General features: G+C 41.0%; 4 protein-coding genes across 11 annotated transcripts in view; 2 read left to right on the top strand and 2 right to left on the bottom strand.

Annotated features, from left to right (window-relative positions):
* Positions 1–690: 690 nt before the first annotated feature.
* On the bottom strand, positions 691–3,271 carry surf2 (surfeit 2). The gene is made up of 6 exons (XM_038734188.1): positions 3,111–3,271; positions 2,733–2,884; positions 2,431–2,534; positions 1,538–1,723; positions 1,223–1,356; positions 691–1,106 (listed from the first exon to the last, which is right to left on the bottom strand). Exons 1-6 carry the CDS (start codon positions 3,183–3,185, stop codon positions 1,017–1,019), a joined length of 741 nt encoding a protein of 246 aa, XP_038590116.1. The 5' UTR covers positions 3,186–3,271; the 3' UTR covers positions 691–1,016.
* A 704-nt stretch (positions 3,272–3,975) lies between these two features.
* bbln (bublin coiled coil protein) lies at positions 3,976–7,005 on the top strand. Its single transcript, XM_038734189.1, has 2 exons — positions 3,976–4,351; positions 5,873–7,005. The coding sequence occupies exons 1-2, from the start codon at positions 4,270–4,272 to the stop codon at positions 6,112–6,114; spliced, it is 324 nt and encodes a 107-aa protein (XP_038590117.1). The 5' UTR covers positions 3,976–4,269; the 3' UTR covers positions 6,115–7,005.
* On the bottom strand, positions 6,851–19,665 carry ciz1a (cdkn1a interacting zinc finger protein 1a). Its single transcript, XM_038734186.1, has 16 exons — positions 19,519–19,665; positions 18,761–19,009; positions 16,183–16,311; positions 15,715–15,938; positions 14,475–14,592; positions 14,266–14,353; positions 13,921–14,024; positions 13,698–13,777; positions 12,127–12,333; positions 11,809–11,939; positions 11,468–11,561; positions 11,229–11,342; positions 10,954–11,103; positions 10,684–10,762; positions 10,423–10,544; positions 6,851–10,161 (listed from the first exon to the last, which is right to left on the bottom strand). Exons 2-16 carry the CDS (start codon positions 18,789–18,791, stop codon positions 9,643–9,645), a joined length of 2,190 nt encoding a protein of 729 aa, XP_038590114.1. The 5' UTR covers positions 18,792–19,009; positions 19,519–19,665; the 3' UTR covers positions 6,851–9,642.
* Positions 19,666–20,454: 789 nt separating this feature from the next.
* The window catches only part of dnm1a (dynamin 1a), a 56,309-nt gene continuing 51,684 nt past the window's right edge, over positions 20,455–25,079 (top strand). For 7 of the 8 annotated variants that reach the window (XM_038733279.1, XM_038733277.1, XM_038733275.1 and 4 more), the window contains exon 1: positions 20,760–20,920. In XM_038733279.1, coding sequence (XP_038589207.1) covers positions 20,760–20,920 — 161 coding nt within the window. Of the gene's footprint in view, positions 20,921–25,079 lie in introns of all 8 variants that reach the window. The other variant, XM_038733274.1, reaches the window with a different exon arrangement.

Genomic DNA, 25,079 nt, shown 5'->3' with positions numbered 1-25,079 from the left:
GAGGGCAGAGCTACTTTAAGGGCAATGGGATGGAGGTGTAAAAGGGGCCATAACGCACATATGGGCTTGTGTGACCAAGGATGCGCTTAGGAAGCCTTTAAGCTCTGAAACATGTACACACCCTGTTAGCCAAGCAGCTTTTAAAAAACAACAACAAAAAAAACTGTTTTATTTTAACAAAGCTGAGGTTCAGTGTGCATAAAGCCAGCAGATGTTTTTTTTTTTTTTTTTAATGCACAGCAATAAATATGACCTTGTATTAAGTATTTCGCACAATAAACATGAGTTGCCTTCATAATTCATAGACAATATTTCAGAAGTGTAAATTACACATTAAATGACAACAATAAATCAGCAACGTGTTGCAGTGACTGGGTTGGAAATTTTGCCATGAAGGTCCTTGTATTAATGTTTTTATTTGTTTGTTTTTTTCCTTCAGACAAAATGTTCATCCTTGATGAACACTTATCTGCAATTTCTTGACAATCATTAGAAAAATGGTTTGCCAGCTACAGCTATATATATATTTTTAAATAGTCCTTTTATGAACTGCACGTCTCTGTTGAATGATTATAGGTTTATGTCCTGCAATAGTGTCAGTAAAGGTCTCTCCTTCTTGTTATCTTTTTATAGGCGATGATTGGTTCCAAAAAAAAAAAAAATATATATATAAAAAAACCACAGACAATGTTTGCACATCCGAACTGAGTCGTATTTTATAGTAGTGCTCTTGGTTGGAAACCATAAAATACAACTTATCACTGAAAATTATGTTTACTGCCACCAACACATTTTCCATGTCACGTAAACCAGCATCTTTGAAACCGTGCAACATCACATCACTTGGAAAACAGACATCCTTTCATATGGAGAAAATATGAAACGTCTAAATGATGTTCACTTATGTATAGATCTGGCAGGCTCAGACACAGGAATACTACTCCAAACTGAACTGCAGTATTGCTCCCCGATAAATTACCAGGTATAAAAATACTATATGTATATGGATTTGCATTTTACTTTCCACTTAGCCCTTTGCCATGTTTTTTGCGGCCTGATTTCCAGTGGTTATTTCTTGATTTCTTTTGAAAACCACCGCCCTGGACCTGAAAGACATAACACACCATTAACTGACAAGGACTATAAAACAAAATCTAATTGGTGGCAGCAACACTGATACACTGGATCCCAGAGAAAATGTAATTTCCAGATTTCTACAGACCTTCTTGCGTTTCTGCAGCACCTGCTTATCCACCTCCATTTGCTCGTCTTCATCTGTTTGGAAATCATCTTCCTCCTCATCCCCACCACCCTCCATACTTTCTTCCGCCATGGTTTTTAAAGTGAACATAGTGGCTGTGAGAACATAAGACACAAAGTTACAGCAAAGAAATACTGTAACGCTACAAGCCACTCTTCCTATAGGCGGTGTGTTTGTGAACAGTAAATTCATACAAGAATGAAATCCTGGAGACTTTGACCTCCATGACACACAGTAACCAAAAAGTGAACAAGGAGGTCTACAGTGTGTACTGACGAGGGTAGAGGTCACTCATGCTGTCTTCTGAGTCACTGTGATCCTCGTCACTAGATGAGGGTTCCCACGAGCTGTTCCCCTGTTTTGAGGGCCTTCCCGGAATGACCTCCTCTCCGATGTTTCTGGGCCTTTTCTGCTTCAGTCTGGCTGGAGTGAATTCAATCCCCTGCTGCACACACTCTTCATCTAGAGCAGGAATGAGACACGAGTCGTGTCAGTAATCAAGCTGACAGCGTGAATTGTCTGAAAACTCATATTTGCAGTGTATTACGTGGACTGACATGCCAGTCACCTAAAATTAGTTCAGGTGTCATTATTTGATGAATAGATGAATAACCTAAATGTAAAATGAATATTGACAATATGACTGAGAGCTTTGTAATTGTTTCTGATGTGGGAGAATGCATTCCAAACTGTAAAAAGATGTGATTGATAAGAACTGAAGCAATGCTAAAAGTGTAAATCTGAAACAGATGCTGAAGTCTGTGATATATTATTAGGCCGTTATCTAATATTGTCAGTAGGTAACTGCCTGGACGATATACAAGATAGCCCTATTCAGTATTAGTTGCTTTGAAAAAAAGTAAAGTTGTTATTTCTGGTATTTCTAATTGGCTGCAGTCTGCAAATTTGTGAACGCAACTCAAAAGAAATTCCTAAATGTTGATCAAGCAGATTTAGAACGATTATATTCAGCAGAAAAGTGATACCACAGAAATACATTTTCATCAACACCAGATAGCTTTGATTTCCTTCCTGAATGATGAGTATCACACCAAAAGCCTATGTGACTTGGGTTGTACAACATCTCCACTGTTCAAAAGGCACACTGCAGCCACTATTTTTTTAAACCTGTTAAAAAAGACATGCATGCAAATAAGTAATGCACTGACATTTGGAGTGGGCTTTCTTGAAGCGTTTCCCGTTAACATGTCTGAGGACGTGATGTGGCTGCCGGTTGAGGTGCCTGAGGGTTAGCTTACAGAAAAGCTGATTGCTGGAAAACAGACAGGAGGCATCAAACAACACATTACAAAGTGCAGATGAGCTTCAACCCCTCAGTCTATTTATGAGTAACAGTTAACAATTTATGGACTTCCCTTTTTCAGTTATTGCCACTGCTGCAAGTAAGATAAGGAAGGTGTTGGTGCTTTTTCTTGTATAATTACAAAATGGCAAGCAAGAGTCTTCTTACGGTTGTTTTGTGCTTGGCACAATGTGTGGTTCATACTGGCTGTAATTAAACTCCGCTGCAGCACTCAGTTTCTCATATTTCTTCCCTTGAGTGAACTTCTGTAGCTCCGTCAGGCTGCACGGAAACTCATGGCCGTTCAAAGTGCATCTGATCTGAAAACAACAAATTAGGTGACATGCGTGGCTCATTTGGTGGTGTTAGTCGTGTAGCTTAGCTTGGTGCAGCAATAAACCTGGTAATCACTAGGAGTTTTTTTCAGTCCTGGTCATCACATCTAGCCATCACACTACACATTACACACAACATTAGCAATACGGCTAGCATCACATTGTAAGAGCACGTGTCTTTCATGTAATGGGATTTAATTTGCCCGCTAACCTTTTTGCCATCTGTAAGCTGAAGAAAGGGGTGGTTAAGAAGAAAAGCTCTGAGGTCCGCTGGTAGTTCATCCATAGCTTAAAAACACTTCACAACAGATATTTCAGTGTTTATCAGGCCACCCCATTACAGGAAATGCATACACGTGGGTTAACTGCGCCGACTCTGACTTGCATGATATGTTGGCGCCATCCACTGATCAAAGTTAGGAAGGTCAGCTGGGACAAATGATAAAGCTTCCCTTTTAGCTTTTATCGTGGTAAAATCACTAATTACTAAAATCAATATGATATGCATCATATATGCGAACTGAGTAAAGTTTGAGTAATGCTAGCAGGAAAATAGGTGCAAGCGCCATTACCATTACATAAAGTATATACAATACATCAGCTACTATGACAAAGAACAGTCAATTTATTTTATGTCTGTAGCATATTCAAGTGACTAATTATTCTGCCACAGTACAAAAACAATCGTTAATTGGCTTAATGTTTAGTCAGGTGCTAGCAATGCCTTCAGTCAGCTGACTGACAGCGTCTGACAGAACGGAGTCAGAGAGCAGGAGAATTAAAGAGAGCCCACTCTGTTCGTATTTTCAGAGACCATAGGTGTAGCCGACATGTAATCTACGGCGACACGGGAGAAACTTTAAATGAAAAACTTGACCTTGCTCGAAAACAGGAACTAGTGATAGTAACGTAAAAACGCGCTACAGATTTTCTGCGGTGTAGGAGTAACGATGATTTCATTCAACTACCCATAAGGTTATCTGTACAGAGTGAGTAATCTTTCTGAGCACTAAAGTCTCTCTGAGGAGAACATAAAAACCCCGCCCACGTTTCTCCCACAATGCATCGGTCCAGTAAACAAATATCTGACGTCGGCCAATGACAACAGATGTCAAGCTAGCTAACTAGCCCGTCGGAGAGTTGATCCTGGAATGTGAGGATTTATTCAACTCGTCTCAAAATAACGTTAAAGAAGACATTTCATTGTGCATTTGTGAATTTATCTAAATTTCAGTTGTTGCTCGTTAATTTGCTAATGCTAATTAGCTGGCAGCCTAGCTAGCTTAACTATAAAAGTAGTGACGGTAGCTATTAGCGTACATTAACTCTATATAATAAAGTAATATCTGTTGAACGAGCATATTTAAATAATGTCTGGACCAAATGGAGATCCAAACGTCTCGGTTGACGACGGTATTATCAACGACGAAGATGATTTCGGCGATGAAGAAGGTAATGAGCTAGCTAACGTTAATGTGTTCTTCATTGTAATCGATGCTGGTAACGTTATTATAGCAGAGAGGAATACCACTCTTTAATTTCATTGCTATTCCATAACTTTAACAATAAATTATTTTAGAATAAAGTAGAAATCTGAAAACAAATCTATTACTGTTAAATTAGAACATTAAACCTCGACTTGGGTACAATTAGTTTTAATGTTGGACCTAATTCTGCCGATAGACCGGATCTGCCCCAGGATGTATTTACTATGTATTTTTATATACAGTCTATGGTATTTACATGTGCTCCTCTCAGACTGAGTTGTGTTGTTCGCTGTCTGTGGAGCATATTCAATATATATCTCCAGATAACATCAGTGTAAAATGAAGCCTTTCAGCTTGTGATCCTGATCAAATTCTCAAATTAAGTAAATCTGTTCGTTACTGTAGAAATTATCTACCCTATATATCCTGCTTTGAAAAGCAGTATCAATCCACAGTTGTTTATTTCCTGAGATTTCTCATGTTTTGTACAGCTGTTTATTAACTATTATTAACTACTACAGTATTATCTCACAAAAGTGAGAACACCCCTCACGTTTTAGTTAATATTTGATTATATCTTTTCATGTCACAACACTGAAGAAATTACACTTTGCTACAATGTAAAGTAGTGAGTGTACAACTTGTGTAACAGTGTAACACAGCCCTCAATGTCTAAACCGCTGGCAACAAAAGGGAGTACACCCTACGTGAAAATGTCCAAAGTGGGCCCAAATTTCGTACCCGTAGGTGAAACTTTGGGGGCTGCTCTATAGGGGGCGCTAGCGAGCCATTTTGGCACGCCAATGCGGGAAACCCATAAAATACGTAATTTTTTCGCTCTGCCTGAATTATGTGCAAAGTTTGGTGAGTTTTCGAGCATGTTTAGGCCTCCAAAATTGAGTTTACTTTGCAAAAGAAAGAAAGAACTCCTTCAGTTCCAATAGGAACATTTATAAAAATGGAATATTTACAAAAATGTGAGGGATGTACTCACTTTTGTGAGATACTGTATATTATACAGTCGAATTAGTTGTATTGTTTTATTGAGTTGTCTACAATATTGTCATTTTTAAATACCCATATACAGTAATCTCCTTAATACAGGTTAAACCTACTCAGATTCTAACAATATTGGCTGATATGGGTGGAAAAATACTGAATATTAAATAGTCTAAGATTAAGAAAACAAGACTGTACACAGCCATGTTCCAGCTCCGATTCAAGGTGGAACATGCTCTCCTCTTGTCTGTCTGTGCTAACAATTTAGACATTAAATCATAAAGTTACTAGTCTAAAATAGGTGATATTGACAGCATTAATTCTTCCCAAATGAATTGGGGTATCTGGGCTATAAAGATAGGAAGTGATTCCCTTTTTCCATCCTAATTTACATCTGTTATGTATAAAGACCAAACGCTCTTTCCTCTGCTATAGGTCTTTACTTTGCCCGACAGAAAAGCCTAATGTCTCTGCTGCATGTCCACAGAGTATGAGGCCGTCAACTCTATGCTAGACCAGATCAACTCCTATCTTGATGACCTGGAAGAACGGAATGATTCACTTAATGGCAAATTGCACGAACTTATGGAGTCAAACCGGCAAGCCCGGCTGGAGTTCAGGGCCCAACTCTCAGGCCCACCGACCCCCGAGGACCATTGTCCTGCAGACGGGGACTCCTCCTCACCCAGCAAGGAAGACCTGAACAAGGCCAATGGAGCTGGCAAATGAGTGACAAGAGTGAGTAGATGAGTGGGATTAAGTTCAGCAAAATGCAGGGAAAGAAATATTTATGACAGCTGACTCAACTCCCAACCTCAGTCTGTTGGACTAGTGACCCTTGATCTGCATAGTCCATGCCTGTCTGACTTTTCTGAATTTACACCCCCATCAGCAGACGTGTACAAGTGATATTTGCATCTCCTCAACCTAGTTTTTCTTTGAACTGTAGTGTGCTAATGTTTGGTTCCTGAGCTGATTGGAGTTTATTTACATCAAGCAACGTCTTATTCAGTCAGCTGACATTACTACAGTAAAATCAAAGATTAAAAAGCAAATTCTAAAGCCAGGATCACACCAGAAACATTTTTAAAAGCAGACCAAAAAGGACTGCATTGTTAATTTAACAATGACAGTAACCTGCTCATACTGCAAGATCATGATTGGATTTTCCCAGATTGCTATAAAAATTTAACTTGCCGATATGCATGGTGACCCTTCTTATGTTGAAACACCTCCTGCCTCTGCATGATCTCCAGAATTTGTCCTCATGGCCAAAAAGCTTTGTAATAGCTGTACAAGTTTGTGTTATCCCAAAAAGTAAATATGCAACATTCCAGATGTATACCATTGTATTATGTTTGACCTGCAGCATGACAGAACTGTTAATTTTCATGAACCTCTTTGGGATAAATGATGCAGTTTGAAAAGTGTTTGTATATGTTAAGTCAAAATGAAGTCCACAAAGTATGGGAATTGTCAGACATTTTAATATAAATTAAAATGACCCCAAACGGCAAACAAACATCCAAAAATACATTAAATGTCCAGCAGTTAGAAAACATCACCTGTTTGTTCATCTCAATTTGTCAGTAGCTGAATAAAAATACAATAAGAAACATACAGCTTTGTTTGAAATTATATTTTACACGTCCTTTTCTCTCTCCTGCTCCCTTCTGTTCTCAAAGTATAGTTTCCATCATGTCTTGTTCCTTCAGACAGAACACGATGCAATGCTAATCATGTGACCGTTACCACCATGACTACTAGAGTTGCTACATGTGGCAGCCAACCACGTTTGTGGTTTAAAATATCCTTCTCTAACATGGAGGATGAAATGTTTCCAGGAGAGCACACTAGTTGTTCAAGAGGGAAGTGAGGCATCCTTATTTAAGCCTTGTGGTTTCTGGTTACTGCTGAAATGCTGGAAGTTATACATTTGTATAATCTGTAATGGGTATCATCCGCTGTATGTTACTGGTGCTTAAAATCAGAGTTTAAAGTTTGCAAGGATAATTTGACATTAAACACCTCCTTCCATTAAAGTGAGTGATTCATCTGTCCAGTGTATAGCAAAAAGAATAAATAAAAGTAAAACAAATGCAGGTACACTGCATTGTGACACCAAATGTGATTTTTGTGTAAAATCACCCTGTTGTGTCCATTCTACACAAATGTTTTATTTTTTTTATCTTTATGAATTCGGGGCTAAAATACTGATTTGTGGGTTCTCTGAAGGCGCAAAGTACAACACCCAGCAAGAAAAAACAAAACAACTTTACAGTTTGTTTTTTTAAACTTCAAGCAGCAAATATTTACCCTAACTGGCAAGCAAACTGCAGTCCTGGGAGAGTTGGGTACAGCTTGTAATTTGAATTCAGAGTCTGGTTAGCACAAACACCTTTCTGTTGTTGTTGATGAAGCTGTTGGCTGAGGATTCTCATTTTAGAGCTGTAAAAGGGTTTTTAGACATTTCTTTTGACAGGTGTCCATAAATATATCTAGCATCTTCCGATATGAATGTGTACAGGATTTTTTATTTTTTTTTCCCCAAATCAAGACAACAACTGCTGACAACTCTTTTTGCCACAAAGATGACACCAGCTTGAACCCAAAAAGAAATGGATGATTAAAAAAAATCAGAAAAGCAATGATCAGATTCATGACTTTCAACTTTTGTTCAAACAAAAGTGGTCACCAGCCCAAACAAATAATTTCGTTACATTCTACATTTCAGGTTGCTAAACGCGTGTGCTACTGTATATGGTTAGCAATGTTTAAAGGTATCTCCAGTTGTAGGTTATCTTATATCAACAATCATTCAGAATTAGCAAAAGCTGACAATCAGCTTCCTGATCTTTGAGGACAGCAGGGTGGGAAATTAACTTTTTGGTGAGCCAGCCACCTCCTTTCCTTTAACCCAGCTACATTTAAAACCACTGCACAGTGTTCATTTAAGGGTCAGAAGCAATTATAGTGATTGTAATACTTCGGAATAGAAGGTGGGGAAAAAAATGATAAAATTTTTAATTGTGGATGGGGTAACCTAATAAAATACCTTTGCTTTTTTTTTCTCCTGTGGCTAGGAAAATTCATGTCATTCTATACTTCACTCATGCTACTTTTAAAATACTGTATATATTACGTTTGCGTTTAGCTTCTATGGTTTTAAATGAACATGTTTTAATTCCACTCTGCTTGTATAGTATAATTGTTGTGGTACTCTTGATTTTGCAGTTAGTATACAAACGAGTCTACTGCCATGCTAGTGGCTCTGAGGTTGTACAGCCATGCTTCATCCTAATGTCAACATGCAACAATGACAACGCTAACATGTGGATGTTTAGCAGGTATAATGTTTACCATGTTCTCCATCTTAGTTTAGCATGTTAGCATTTGCTAAACACAAAGTACAGCTGAAGCTGGTGGAATGTTTTGCAGGTATTTGTAACAATTCATATGAACCGAAAGATTAAACAAAATTAAAATTTTGACCTGATGGCACTAGATGCTCCCTCAGTCTTGGTCTCAGCCCCTAAAAGTCTTGGACTTGACTACAACACTATTCTGGATTAAAGTCTTACTATATTCACACTGTTAGCGTGGCTAAAAGAATCTACATACCAAACTGTTTTATACTAACAAGAAATCATACAATACGTGCCCCACTGCATGTCAATCAAAAATTCACAATTAAAATATTTAAATGTTTAAGGATTTAATATTTATTTTTCTGTTCCCTGGGGGCATTAAAGCCATTTTACCCACAATTTTGTTTTTAATCCACGTTTTAATGTTTTGCAGTTGCAGTTCCTCAGTTTCCTTTTTGCAATGCACTGTGGCAGTAGTAGAAGGACTGTTTTGAGTAAACTTCCATCCTAAACACACTACACACTCAGAACCTGCTTAGATTAGAATATGTACTATAGGATCGGGACACAGCACATGTATCCATGTGATGGCTTTTCATTCATTTTGATTGCTGTAATCTAATGGTGGAGACTAGCCTCTGACTGTTAGCCAATATTAACATACTTACCCACCAGTCACTGATTCAACCTGTATTTGATAGCTGTCAGGTGTTAATTTCCCACCCTGGGAGAACACTTCACATAAGAAGCCTTTCCAAAATAGAGAGCGGCAGAGCTGTTCACTTATAGATATCTCTGTTTCATGAAAGCACCTCTTCACATACAGACACATCCTGTCCTAAGGTTGCAGTTGTACCTGGTATCCTCTCCTCCACATCTTATCTTTGAATCAGTGTCTGTTTGTGGCCCTCCCTGACCTGCGTTTGGATTTTGCCTTCCCCGTACCGTTTTTTTTCCCTGGTACACCGGGAGCTTCCTTCTCCTTCTCCTCTTCTTCATTAGCATCCTCATCAGCAGCCGCTTGCTCTGAGTCTGGCTCCTCTCTGCTGCCAGCCGGCAGCTCAGCTGGACTCTCCTGACCTGCAGAGGCCTGGGATGTGGGCTCATTCTCCTTACTGTGGAGGCTGAGGTCTTGGTCTGCGCTGCCAGTGCTGGTTGCTGAGGTGGAGATGAAGTCCTGTGAGGTCGGGTCAAGTTCTGCCTGTTCCTCCTGTTGCTGGTTTTCTGTCTGCGTGTTCACTCTGGTGAGTGTAATGGTAGGCTGCATGGAGTTCAGGTCTGTCACTAAACCAGTGTCATCACAGTCTGTGGTGGTTTCTGTTCCAGGCCTGAAGCTGGCTGCGGCTATGAGAGATTCCCCAGAAGACTCAACAGCTCCCCCCTTTTGACTCATCAACTCTCTGTAATTCTGTGAAGAGAAACCATAAATACTGCAATTACCTATGGTGAATTCCATTGAGAGCTTATGTATGCTTCAATTGGGGCTAGGGTTATTCAATCAATGAAACAAAACTCGGACATCAATGCTGAACACAAATGACCCCACATAATAATAATATAGTTAACTTTAAGCAGTATTTATTAGGTGAAACAAGAAGATGATAATTTCATTTGGGTTTCCCCCTGTTTAAGAGTGCAAACAGGGTGAGTGAAGTCATCAGAAACCAACCTTGAGGTTCTCAAAGTGCTTCAGTGATTTGCAGTGGGTGTGTAGGGCCGAAGATTCAAAGTGGTAGAACTTGTTGCAGAGTCTGCAGATAAAACCTGCTACTGGAACAAAAAAACTGGACCCTGCAGTAAAAGATATCCATGAATAAACTTCGCTCAAATGTGATATTTAAAGTTATCAGGAACAATGAGAACATGCAGGAAAGCAACAAAATGAATGATGCAGCAATCAGCAAAGAATCAGGAGTTAGCCGTGACTCACCGTAGACTGTGTCAGGATCATATTGCTCATCACTGGCCATGTCCTTTAGAGTCACTTCTTTAAGGGAGGACCAGCCATCCTGTACCAGGTCACCAGATACACAGTAAGCGAATATCGTATAACAAATGCACCACACCATGAAGTGTGTTATTTCATGCTTATCTCAGAGTGATGTTAAACTTTGGTAGAACCATGGGACGTAAAGCTTACTGGCCTTTTAAAAGCAAAATATTGTGAATTGCAAACAAGAACAAATTATCTGCAAATCACCTGTTTCTCTGAACAATCTTGGTCTCCTTCACTCGTCTGTCTTTCCTCTCCCTCCTCCACCTCAATGCCCTCCACCTCTTCCAACAAAAAGCCATCAGCGTCCATGGAAGTCAGCTTGCCCAAGGCCTCACAGCCCTCCTTTTCCTGGAGCTAGTAAAGCACAGTAAGTGATGAGGGGCAACAACATGAATGTTTAATTTCATCTATATTTATGGAGAAAAACACTTGCTTGTTATTATTAATGATTTATTTTAATGAGTTTTAAACACAGGTACCTTCTCCACCATCTGTCTGTGCTCCTGGGACTGCAAGTGCTCCACAAAAATCTGAGAGGTCCTGAAGTGTTTCTTGCAGACTGTGCAGGAGGAAATGGCTGTTCTACTGGCAAGCTGGGGAGACATTAAGGGACATTGAAAAGCTGTGTCAACCTTTTTCAAAATATTCTGTAAAACATCAAGAGCGCATCATTTACACCATGCAAGTGTGCTTATCTATGAAGTGAGCAGCTGATTACTTTGTGCTCCTCGGTGCGACGGTGGTCCATGATGCTGCTGGTGTAGTGGGTGTGACAGGTGGCACACCAATGCTTCGTGTCTGCTTTCTTATCTCTGAAGAGAACACAGGTGAACATTGAAGACCCACAAGGATCATTTTCTCTTTTTAAAACAGTCTCCTATGATAAACTCAAAATGACTGGCTGGGGGGAAAAAAAACTATTTAACCAGTTTTAGGGTTAAAATAAAAAGGTGCGAAATAATCTCTCACCATTTGAACTTGATACAGGTTTCAAAAATAAGAATACATTTAAAAAAAAACAAACAAACACACAAGCCAAATGCATATTTTTAAACTGACCCATCTCTGTTTGCTCCCTGCAGAGACTCCTGTATTCGTGGCAGCAGGGTGACCAGGCAGGCGTTGCTCATGTGTTGGATCTCCATCATCCTCTGCTGGTGGGAAACACTATTCATATGACCCCTGAAGTTCTGTCAAAAAAAAAAAAAAAACACAGAGAAGAGAAATATTTAAATTAAATAAAGAAGAGAATAATTAAACAAAGTAATTAAAGATATACAGTGACTTTTTCAGCCTTTTACCCAACTGTTTACCAAATAAAAGTACATTCCACTATGGCCTACGTACTGTGTTGATGTGTGTGTATGTTCAACTTACTTGCTGGTTGTGGCAGGTTATGCTGCAGAGGTAGCAATAGAACTTGTTGGTGTCCCCTACACCCTCCTCTCCTTCATCGTGGTTCTCTGGTGAAGCCAAAGGGGTATCTTTATCCTGTATCTGCATCTCCTCCGGGGCTAAACGATCCTGCTGGTCGTCTTCACCCGGCCTGCCAGATGGGGACGGAGCTGACGAACAGCTGTGCGTCTACAGAGAAGTTGCAAACCAGATCTAAACCCAGGGTGTTTCTCAAGTCTCTTAACTGCATCCACGTTTCCCTCACTTGCGTCTTTTCCTTGCGTCTTAGGCCCGCCCACCGGGGATGCGTGGAGAGACACAAGGAAACCAAGCCAGGAGAGAAGGAACGAGGAAATATGTTTTTAGAGACATGAGACGTCCTTTCCTCTGAAGCGTCATGTAAAGCGACGTCTGTTTCTAATGACGGCAGCAGCTGATCACACTGGATCAGTAGAGACTTTTGATGGAGTTTGTGTCTGCACACATGTGCACTGTGTGGTACTAATAAAGTCTCAGTCATCAGTGCAGAGCAGCATGATTCTCTGTTACCTGTTTAACAAACACCTGCACATGAATAATTATAAGTTACTGAATGTCCTGCTCAGAGGCACAGGATCACTTCTACTTGCACAATGCTTATATTATCTGCATTTATATTTATTGATTCTGATTGTGAATTAATTATTGAATAACCCAGAATATGATCATGGTGTATTGGGATTTATTAGCCTAAAGGTTTCAGGGAAATTGAAATGATGTAATGACATAGTGACGCTCAGTTTTAGGATTTCCGTTTTTTCCTCTGCTGATATCCTTTAATACTTGCAAGTCACGTCACTCGTTACCGATCGATCACTGCGTTCCATCGTATCAAACCAATAATTTTTTTTTTGCGCAGCAGCACTTTCATTCATACTTTCATCAGCTGATCTTACTCGCGGTGCCGCCTGCTGCTGTCATCAGATGCTTTGGTGCAATTTAGTGACTTGTCTGACTCTTCAGTGTTTTATCGTCTATTTGGACTAAACACAGGAATGACCAGCCTCACATGTGACTGAATAGAAATGACGATAAATTATGTAAAACACATTTCTTGCAGACAGACTCTCTCTGACTTTAATTGTCTCCATTATAAAAGTTGATGGGAGAAATAAAAGACAGAAAAATCTTTCTAATAAATGAAGAAAGTTATGTGTGGGGCTTTTGTTGTTCAGACCTTCAGTGAACTCAGATTTGAACAAGACAGTGAATCATAAAACAAATAGCCTAAGACTTTGCAGTGATACACCTGAATTTAATGTTATCTGTCCTGATGTATCAGATCAGTCGGAACAGCTGCAGCATCCAATCAATATAACGGCTACCCAATAAGGGGGTGTGTCGGTCAGTAAAAGACTTCTGCGAAAGATCCACTGGTGTCATTTATACTGCACACAGCAGGTTGATAAATATTCTAACGAGACCCTTTGTAATAGTGATTTAGTAAATCTATCATTTAGTGTTCACATTATTTTGTCTGAGACCTGACCATCTCAAATAAAGGCTCCTCTCACCTCAACAGCTCCGCTTTCCTCCAGCGCCTCAACAACATCTGATCCCCCTCCAGAGCCTCCTTCCTCCAGAATGACGCAGTCTGGGAAAAGAGAAGGCGAAAAGAAAGTAGTAGTAGTAGTACAACATGTTCTCATCTCAGCTGCACTCCATTTAGATGAAATTAGTGCTTAATGTATGAAGTAATTGAAACCATGTACAATGTTTGGTTTCAGTGGGCTTTACCTTCAGGCTGGCTGTTGCTGTTGCACTCTGAAGAAAGAACCACCCCATCAGTATCTGCAATAGTGACAGTCTCAACAACACACTGTTCTTTTGGCTCCTCTGACCTAAGAGAAAAATAACAAGAGTCAAAGAAGGAAACAAGCACAAATATTGAGGCTTAGTAGTTCACCAGTTTCAAATAACTAAGCCACAACACTTGTATTATCCTAAGTTTTGTCTTCCCTCATTAGTAAAAACAAATAAATAATCCACTGTAAAATGCGGATATGTTTTGTTACTCCAGTGGAAAAGATACAGACAGGTCAACGTTTACTACAATCACAGTAATAAATTTTTCCCCCCTACCCCTCTGTCTTCTGCTTCTTAACTACAGGTTCCTCAAGTTGCTCCTCAGAGGGCTGCATGGGCCCATCCTCTCCTCCAACTGCAACGTCTGTGGGTAAAAAAGGCAAAACACTGACCTATGACATTTAACACACACTATATATATACCTTCAAGCTCCCACGTTAAATAATTAGCATGTTTCAGTGCTGGATGGATTGAACAGATCTACCTCTTTCAGTCTTGTCACTGGCTTCAATGGTAATGATATCTGCTGGTTGGTCATCTGTGCTCCCTGCTGTCATCTGCTCGCTGTCCCTCTTCCTGTCTGGCTGGCGAGCTGCAGTGTCCTACACAAAGACAGAGACAACAGCATTACACAAATACTGTATAAATAAGCCTGGTTTGTTTATTTAAGTTAGCATTAGCATATGACTAAAGTTACATAGCTTAGAAAGCCTATGCAGTAATTATAGTCATTATAGGCGCGTTTCGACCAAAAGTACGAAGTCCCCGGATCTCTTTTTAAGGAACTAAAAGGTTCCTTCAGCCCACTGTGTGCGTTTCCACTGTGGTCTAAAGTCCTGCGAAGATTAGGCAAATTAACCAGCTGATATGGGCCTATACTGCGCACAAAGCGATTCACAGGCATCATTATTTAGTAACCGCTATCCATGAGCAAAATGTCTAAATGATCATCAGATAATGAAAAACTAGAGGCTACGCTTGAGTATAATGAAGAGACACACGATAAAGATCGTTACACATTTAATAACAAACTGGATAAAGCCATCAAGTTCTTAAAATAACTCCAGCACAGAAACAACACAAAAATAAAATTGTGACAGTTTGTAAGGTTATTAAAACATTTCCAGTCGACAAGAGCTGTAGATCAGCTGGCCAGACTCACGTCTGTGTCCGCCTGAGTGTCGGAGGAACGGGATGTTTAACAAGCTTTATTACCTGCTGTAATCATCTCTTCCGCTTGTTTTGGAGAAGAGGACGCCGACTTCAGCACTGTGTAAAAACTTCCTGACTTCGCTGTAAACACACCGCTGCACGCTGGCTGCTATTTCCAAGCAATACATTTAATGCCAATGTACAATCTCAGGTGGACATCAGTAAAACTTGTATGTGTTATCTGATTGTTGATTGTGATTTATTGGTTTGCAAACAACGGTGGAAAAGAAAGGAGCAGTTGTAGAAAAACAGCTGACATGCTCGATTTAAAGCCAGTAGCCTCTATTCGCCCCCATTAAGAAATTCATTGCAAGGCAAGCCCCACCCCCACAAAGCACCGGTACTTTCGGAAAGTACTAACCCCCGAGCTGGGTGTAAAATAAAGACCCTAGAACTGAATGTAGACCCTGGTCCCTTCGGTGAAAACGCAGTGAGTTCCTCCAAAGGTTCCTAGTTCCGGGGTATAGTTCCTTTGGTCGAAACCCAGCTTATAATGTTGCTTTTGTAATTACTGTGGTAGCGACGGAGGAGAAGGATGAGGAAGAGGCTGTGTTGGTGGTGGTGTTGTTGTTGTAGTAGCGAGCATGCGGGTGGTACGGTCGAGCAGCTGGGAAACCCATGATGTGGGATTTCATGGCCATGCCCATGGGAACCGGCCCAAGCAGAGACGATCTGGTCCCAGCCGCGAAGAACTGACGGAACTGCTGTCCACCCATCCCAAAGCCCCGCATGTTACCTGGAAAGAGACACGTAGGTAAGGGGGGGGAAAGTGAACTAAAAATTATAACCCTTGTAAATCAGTTATTTAATGCATTTTAATACACTGTCTATAAATTGTGCTCTTTATGATTGAGGCTTTTCTCCTTTTGTCCACGGTGCTAACACATTCAGCACCATGGACAGATCTGGGCATCACACAATATAGTGTTTTTCTCCTCAGATGCTGCTCTCTTTACACTATACTAAAAAAAAAACTGTACCCTGCATCTGCTGCATCAGTAGGGCCCCCTGCAGCATTGGATTGGGGGGCAATGATGGTAGTCTGGGTCGCCTGGCACAGGTTGACCATCCTGGGAGGAGGGGCTGTCTGGGGAGGAACAGGAATGGCTCTGGGCAACAAAGAAACAAGAAAAAATAAACATGCAACATTATTTCAAAAGACATAACCTCACAGAAATCTGCAGCCGTCTTGGTATCATGCTGTCTTGGTGTCCGCTCCAGTAAAGGTCTCTGTGATTGTCATTGCCGCCAGGACAAGTGGGTAACTTTGTGGATGAGCTAGACACAACTGTCTTCAATCCCAGAGAATGACTGTCCGTTACTTGTTCTCGGACATGAACATTTACTTCACAGACAAATCAAACTCAGCAGACTTCCTGTCTCTGATTCAGTACTTTCATCTAACACGGGTTCCGACACACAAAGCTGGCAAGGTGCTTCACCTCGTTCTTGTCCGAAACTGTGCCACCGAGTGCCTAACAGTCACACCGCTACACATGTCAGACCACTATTTCATTCAGTTCACGGTATGCCTACAGGAACAGCCCATTGTTCCAGCACTGTTTGTCTCACACCGCCATCTATAAAGCAACAGTAAATTATACATATGTAGCCTACATTTATTATGAATTTTATAATTACAACTGATAATAATTAACACTGATAATATTAAATTGGTGGGGTCTGGGGGTCCTCCCCCTGAAAATTATGGGCTTTAAACGCTTAATGTACTGCATTCAGGTGAATTTCATTGCACCAATTTATTGAGGAAATGGCGGTCAGGTGTGTCATGATATTCTCTCACTACTTTGCGGCAACTGTTAACTGTTAGTGTAGTTATACACTGACTAGACACTGACCGACAACATTTATATTTAAATGTATTGATTACAATTTTGCGGATGGTCGCAGATAAGCCCTGTAGCTGTGAGCAATACGCTCTCTCTGTCTCTCTCTCTCCTCTCGTGCTCATTCTAAACGCAGACAGACTGAATAACGGTAAACAAAGCTCTCGTAGCTCTTTGAAGACCTACGAGACAGGCTGCATCATGAAGGTTATTGCATATTAACATGGAAAATATTTTTGTTGCTGTTGTTGAGTTACATTCGGGGCTACATTCAAAACATCATCATCATCATTCAAAAATGACCTGGTGACGACGATGCCTTCAACTAAACCGCTTTTCTCTACACAACATCAGAAAAAACAGGCCCTACCTCACTCAGTATGCCACCCGGCTTCTGGTACAGGCCATGGTTATCTCTCGTCTTGACTACTGCAATGCCTTCTTCCAGCTTGTGTGGTGAAACCCCTACAAATGGTTCAGAACGCAGCACCACGTCTGGTTTTTGATCAGCCCAGAGGGACTCATGTCACTCCATTACTGTGTGACCTCAACTGGCTACACATGGCTTCCAGAATCAGATTCAAGTCACTAATGAGTGACTACTGGGTCTGCACCCATCTACCTAAACTCCATAATACAAGTTTACGTTCCTTCTCCGCCCCTACGCTCCTCCAACGAACGCCACCTGGCTCTGCCATCCCTTCACACAAAGCAATCTCAGTCTCAGCTGTTCTCATCCACGATGGTGGAACGAGCTACCACACTCCATCAGAGCAGGGGCGTCCCTCTCTAACTTCAAGAAGCTCTTGAAAACTCACCTCTTCCAAGAACACTTCCTCTTATAACACCTCTAATCCCTAACACGCACTTCCTGTGCTCTTCTTCTTCTATCCCCTTACAATTTTCTTGTATTGATTGCACTTTTTTGTTAACTCTTGGGGTATTTACCCCATTGATGCGGTATGTGCTATTATCTCTTACCCTAACCCATATCAGGGGGGTAGCATGGAAGGACATCAAAGGAATACATCAGAAAAAAGGTAGGTTAAGCCAGGGGTGGTGTCGGGATAAACCCGTACTGGCTGCTGCTTTTGCTCATTCTCAGAATAAACAAGAGACCTGCACCCTGAGTTATCAGAGGATTGCAGATGGAGCAACAAACGCTGACATAACACAAGCCCATGGGGTACTTCAAGTTTCGCTAGAGGTGATGTGAGAGACCATACTATTTGTTTCTGGAGCCAGTATGTCTGCAACAGTGTTCTATATAATATGCATTTATCAGTACTGCCTTTGGCCAGATGTCAATCCAAGGCAACAGTCCAACTTCTGAAAAATATTTAACTTTGTTTGACAACCAAATAACCACCTGATCCAGAAAGACAATGTTGATTTGATTGTTCTCTTTGGTCAGAATAACAATCAAACTTTCTATAAGTTATATCAGTGGTGCTAGATTAATACATAGAAATACTACTGCAGGCTGTATGTCTACTTCAAAGACAAAATCATAACAAAACAGAGCCGATGGACTAACATACAGCCAAGCCGTAGAAATATTCCATTTAAATTTCCAATTAATAACCTGCACACATACACATTTTGAATGGCACAGTCTGGCATATGTTATTTCCAGCTCAGCTACCGGCACCCACACTTGTCTCACTCGGAGGGCCCTGCCTAATCCCCGGTCTGGAGTTAACGTGCTTACCGCTGTGTCTGGTGGTGGTGATGGGCGACATGGTGCCCCGGAGACGGCTGGGGCGGAGGAGGCGGCGGAGGCTGCTGCTGGAAAAGTTGCTGTAGCTGCCGCAGGTGCTGCTGAAACTGTTGCTGCTGCTGTTGTTGCTGGTGGTGGTGGTGGTTTGGATTGAACATTACGGGCTTCAATGTCCTCCGTTACACTATGAGTTGACAGCTGTGAGGTGCCAATGTTTTGACACCCCTTAAAACAAAATCTCTGGATTGGAGGAGGAAACAAAGCTTGTGTGATTATGTGCCCCGCTGTCAGAACAACTCTTCTTTTTAAAGACACATTCAATAACATCCCGCAACAGTGCGTTGTCCTGAGACAACAGGTCGCTCTCATATTTCATGATGACAGCTAGCTAGTGTTAGCAAGTAAGCTAATAATATTTTACTTTTTTGTTTAATTCGTTTATTCTAATTTCTTTACCCAGTTGGCGAACTTCAGAGAAATGCATGCTAACCAATCTGTTTTTGGAAGAGATCAGCATATTATCCATCAAAGTAAGTACAAAGTACAATAAACGAGTCAATAAATGAACAAGCTACACCTGCCATGAAATAAACGAAGCTGTTAGCCACCGCTCAGTAACTGAACACAACAAGTTAGCTTAGCATAGCACTAAACTAGCTAGCTAACTCACAGATAACGTTAAACCTGCTGCGCCTCTTCGGGAACTTCCTACATTTAACCGTAGGCTTCCTACAGTTGTAACGACTTACTTCTCAAAGAGCAAAGACGCGATGTTTGTTAATTATCCAATTATAATAGCACAGGGTGAAATACTTGCTCTCTGCCCCGCTGCAACTTGCATAGAGCTCAAACCCAAACCAGCCTGCGCAGTGTAGTGCCATGAGTGTGCCCTGTCGCCCCCTGCTGGTTGTCTAGAGAACTCACAGTGCCTGATATCTGCTAAATATATGGATCTTTAGATAATGTAGTATTTTAATTAAAACTTTAATTTTAATTCCATCCTCAGACTGAATCCCACTGCCCTTGTAGATTTAATGAAAGTTTGCATTTTCTACATTTTACATTTGTAACACTAGCTAACATCATAACCTCCAGTGGATAAATACTGAAGTAGAAATTCAATTACACTGAAACAAGAACTTTGCAATGCTACTGTACATTATATACAATAGGCTATGTTATATAGCCTCTATATTTCACACACACACACACACACACATATATATATATATATATATATATATATATATATATATATATATATATATATATATATATATATATATATATATAGCGCATGTAGGCTCTGTTGCACATAATAAGACACCATATGTTTTAATAACAACTATAACAACTATACTATATTTTTGTAACGTATATCGTTTATATTATTCATACTGATGCCTTCAGTATACGTCAAAAATGTTTTTTAAAAAGTTGTAGAGAGCCTCGGGGCCTCTGTCCACGGTGCTAACACATTCAGCACCATGGACAGATCTGGGCATCACACAATATAGTGAGTTTGGGAAATAATTCAAAACTAGATGCCAAATTTCCCACCTGCACCTTTCTAAATGCACTCAATCAAGATTAGACTTCGAACATTCTACAGACAACAGCACAATTTCACAGCGCAACATAGTGAAAGTATACCAGTGTCACCATCGAGCGGTGCGTGTGCAGAACTGCAGGGATCTCTCATGAGAAAATACAACAGATCATCCTCATCCCACCCCCCACCCCCGCGGTGCTCGGTGTAGAGGAGTGTACATGTTCGGCGGTGGAGATAGTCCTAGCTGAGGTGATCTGACACACGGAAGAGGCGCAGTCAACTATATAGCAGTCAGGTAACCGAAAAGTGAACCGGTGTGTGCGCAGCCCAAAACGCCCTCTAAACCCGAGAGTGGCGAGGAGGGACGAAGAGGAAAATAAGAAAGGAAATCCCTCCGTGCTCTGACAAGGAAGATAGACTGCGTATTGCAACGCAAAGATGGGGAACCGGGGAATGGAGGATTTGATTCCTCTGGTGAACCGCATGCAGGATGCCTTCTCTGCCATCGGGCAGAACGCAAACCTGGACCTGCCCCAGATCGCCGTGGTGGGCGGCCAGAGTGCGGGGAAGAGCTCGGTGCTGGAGAACTTCGTCGGGAAGTAAGTAGCTTTTGTAGGCTGCAGTGCATGTTGGTGCGGCCCGGTGCATCACACAAGCAGGCGCAGTCTGCTTTCATTTTACACTTTCTAGTCCCCATCCCCCTTCTCATATCAGGCAGGTTAAATCCACCACACAGGCTTCACTGTCTTCTCCCATGGACACGACACCAAGGCGAGGAGATTATTTTGTTAGGCCTATATAAATCCCTAGTGAAGTTTATCTGTGAACTGCCGCATGATGCGTTCATGGAAGCAGGCATTTCTGTTCAATATAACTTGGCATTTAATATGATAAACCAATCTCTGCTTATGAGCACTATAAAGAACTTTCAAACTTTATACTTTTTGGGTGTTAAAATGACACAAAGTTGTATATGTGTATAGTTATAAATCATATCACCTCTGTCACAGAGGCAGGGTCAGTTTGGATGCTGACTTCCTGCACAACCGATACAGTTACAGGCAGCTTGGTGGATGTGCTGCTTATTTCTGCGGCAGTGCTACCACTTTGTTGTCCTCGGGCTCTTTAATCCTGACCAGGCAGGGGTGCAAAGTGATGCTTGCTGTGTGTATGTATGTGTGGAGAGGGGTCAGTCCTGCAAACATGCGCAGTTTTCTTTCTGTCAGAGCTGATGATGACGATGATACAAAACAAAGCGAGGGGAACAAATCTGATCTGTTATGCTGCAGTATGACCTTGCAGAGAGATAGAGAGAGAGAGAGAGAGAGAGAGAGAGAGAGAGAGAGAGAGAGAGAGAGAGAGTCCACCTGAGCTTTGAGCCCTTCCAGCTCAGCTCATCCATCTGTCTGACAGTGCTTATGCTGTAAGTAAAGCTTACATGCAGGGACCAACATGGGTGCCACTAGCAAACACCCCTGTTTGCATGTATTTCACTTGATCTGAAGATGTTTTCATGTGGACAGAGTGTGTGAATTAGCAGTATTGCCTCCTCAAGCAAGGTCATATTGTATGCCCACACTCAACAAGGCCTGGGTATTCCATGATAAAATGTAATCCATCCCATTGGACAGGAGGGATCCATCTGTGCAGCAACTTAATTGATCCATCAATCTCTGGTAGATTTAATTAGGCGTGAACACATGTATTTTCCCGACACCTCCAATGTCTTTTCTCATATTTGTTTGGAGTCAAATAGTAGGCCACACCACATGGCCAGAATTAGAAAGAGAGTGAGCTTACCAGACCTCTGTAGCCCGCTCCTCATCACTAGCATAACACACCTGAATCTCCGACTGAACTGTCTCTGGTTGGAGTTGCATTGTGGGTAATGTAGGCGCCAGGTTTTGACAAGGAACCCCATCTGAACAGGTTGTAGGTGGTGCATGACTGTTTACATGTCAGTAAACATGTTATGATCATATGTATCATCTACTTGTGGAAGGCATATCAGTGTTAATAACACTGCCAGGCTCACGATGTAAAAGAAAGGCAGAAGAATCACAGATATCATCTTTTTTTATTCCACTATTAATGTTCTTCCTTGTCAAAACCATAGACTGTATAAAAAACTCTATAAAAAAAACCTGGCCCTTACATTACCCACAATGCAACTCCAACCAGAGACAGCTCAGTCGGAGATTCAGGTGTGTTATGCTAGTAGCGGCTAATGTAGCCTCAAGCCGCTACCCTCAAGCAGAGATGAGGAGCGGGCTACAGAGGTCTGGTAAGCTCACACTCTTTCTAACTCCATACCCCCAGATTTATTTAATTTTTAAACTTGAAGTCCACATTAGCGCCTGAATAATCTCCAATATCAGAAGTAGCCTACACATTGAAACTTAGCTAAGTGACTAAACTAAAATTAAGTGTTTTTACCACTTGTAGCCATGATATGGTAGCCTACTTTATTTTATACACATCCCTTTAATAGAGACATTTTTATGAGCATAAACCATCTCTCAGTGCTCATTACGAGGGCACGTTTTGCTGCGCGCACTCAGCTGTTGTCATAGAAGCAGTTAATTACGCTGCCTCACCAGCTGGTTTGGACCATCATGACAGGGCAAGAAAATGTTCGCTCACGATGAAGCCAACCTTAAAATAAATAAAATAAAAGGACGTAAAATGATTTGTTTGTACGCGTCAGTAAAAATCTGCAGCCCTTGCTGTCTCATGAACAGTGAACAGATTGCAGAGTAGCATCCTGTCAGTTAATGTATGCGCTCTCCTAGTCCAGCTGCAGTGACGTCTCTCAGGTCCTCCCATCCCCCTTGCTCCCCCAGTCCCCCCCCCCCCCCCAGTGGCCCATTGTGTTTGAGTTATCTGCCTAAAACAACGCACACATCTACTTCTGTATTGTGTGTTTACAACGCTTCTTTTCTCCATCTCTGCCCTCCCCTCCCTATCTCTTATTCAGAAAAGCCATTTAACATGATCTTTACATCAGAACAGTAATTTTCCCGGCTGCTTTTTAACAGCAAGTTATTTAATAATTTTTACATTTTGGCAGTAGTCGAATGTAGGAGTTATTTCTCTCACACAGCTCTGGTCGCGGCTTTGGTCTCCCTCTGTTTGCTGTTGCTGCTTACAGTAAGCACGGACAATCAATACATACAAAGCATAGGAGACTTATGAATGGGCAACTATAGGAATGATATGAACCATGTCGAAAGGAGTTTACTGTACATGTAGCCTAGACACCGTTACTCCTGACTTGCCCTGACACCTTTCCTCTAGATGATAAGATAGGTAGATTTAGACGTTGATGCATGCCTGGCAGGTGTGACTCAGAAACAAGGATGGCCAACCTCTTAGTGGTAGACAAGCTGTTGAGATATGCCCTGCTAATGGCAATGAGGGAACATCTGATGACACTAATCAAATGTATCTATTCCGCTTTTTCATCTATCCTTCAATGTTTATTGATTTCATACTGTGTCCTTACGGAGGATCTACTGTTGTCTCCTTCCCTTCCCAGCCTTTTCTGTCTCTTTCTCTTTCAAATTTAACTCAGTGGTGCTTTGTTTCTGTGAAATGTAAAAGTGCTCCACTCCAAAGCAAAAGTTAAACTAAAATTGCAGGGATCCACCAAATGTAATAATATCAAAGGTACAAGTTTGGCACTGCATTTGGGGACGGCTCTTTTACTCTTCCCTTCTTAAAGGAACAGCAGATTTTCATTTGTTTTCTTTGTTTGAAAATTTACTTAAAGTAACAATTAATCGCTTATATATCATTTTTGTTTTGTGTGTAGCATAAAGAGAACTTACAACTTAACTTTACCTTGTAACTTGTCAAAATTGTTGCTAATTAATTTTTTTTGGAGTGACCTGTCTATTAATCAACTAATTGTTTCAGTCATTTTTGATCTGACAGTGAAGAAGACATTTCACCAGTTTGAATCTGAGCACAACCCCCGTTTCCCATCTGTCACCAGTCTGTATTTCAGTCTCCCAGGAGTCTCATTAGCAGAGACAAAGCAGGGAGCTTTTCTTGTCTACAGTGCCCGTGCGGTGCCAGCTGGGTGAAACCTGTTAGTCGTTCAGATGGAGGTGGGAATGCTTGGTCACATGTTGACATTTGGTTAAATTCAACATTAACAGTGCAAAACTGTGAAAGGGAAAAGATGCATCACTGTATAAATTGCAGGAAAAAAAGGAGTTAATCATTTAGAAAGTCAAAGGGATCAAGGCGACTAAAATGGAGGTAGAGCAGTGCAGGAGCAGTGTCTGTGTCTGTTTTCAGTCAGTTTTCTTTATATTAAAAGCTCCACACTGTATTTATCTTGAACTATGATGGGGATGGGGATTTGCAGACATGAAATAAGATATGTGAATTGTCTTTGTAGCAGCTTTTGCACAGTAATGTATCTATGTTTAAACTGGATTGTTATATCAAGCAGTATTTACCAATATGTTCCACTATCCTAATCTGAAAATGGGTCATAAGCAGATGATATGCAGCACATTAAGAATGGATAGTGTTTACAAAGCATACAAAAGCATAGTTGTTTCTTTCTCAACTGCATGTTTTTTGTCCAAAATCTGCTTTCAGCACCATGGACAGCTCTTTTAAAAATAGCTCATACTAAATGACAGTGGAGAAGGAGCACTTTTTTGTAAGAATTATTTTGAGGGATGTGGGGTCAGTTTCACAGCCAATGTGGCATGCAAAGAGATAATTTAGTAAAATACTGTA

Source organism: Micropterus salmoides, unplaced genomic scaffold, assembly GCF_014851395.1.
Source record: "Micropterus salmoides isolate LMB-PRFRI ecotype aquatic unplaced genomic scaffold, ASM1485139v1 Ms_hic_scaffold_20, whole genome shotgun sequence".
NCBI lineage: Eukaryota > Metazoa > Chordata > Actinopteri > Centrarchiformes > Centrarchidae > Micropterus > Micropterus salmoides.
The sequence above is the reverse complement of the archived record's forward strand: the minus strand, read 5'-3'. Positions and strand labels throughout refer to the sequence as shown.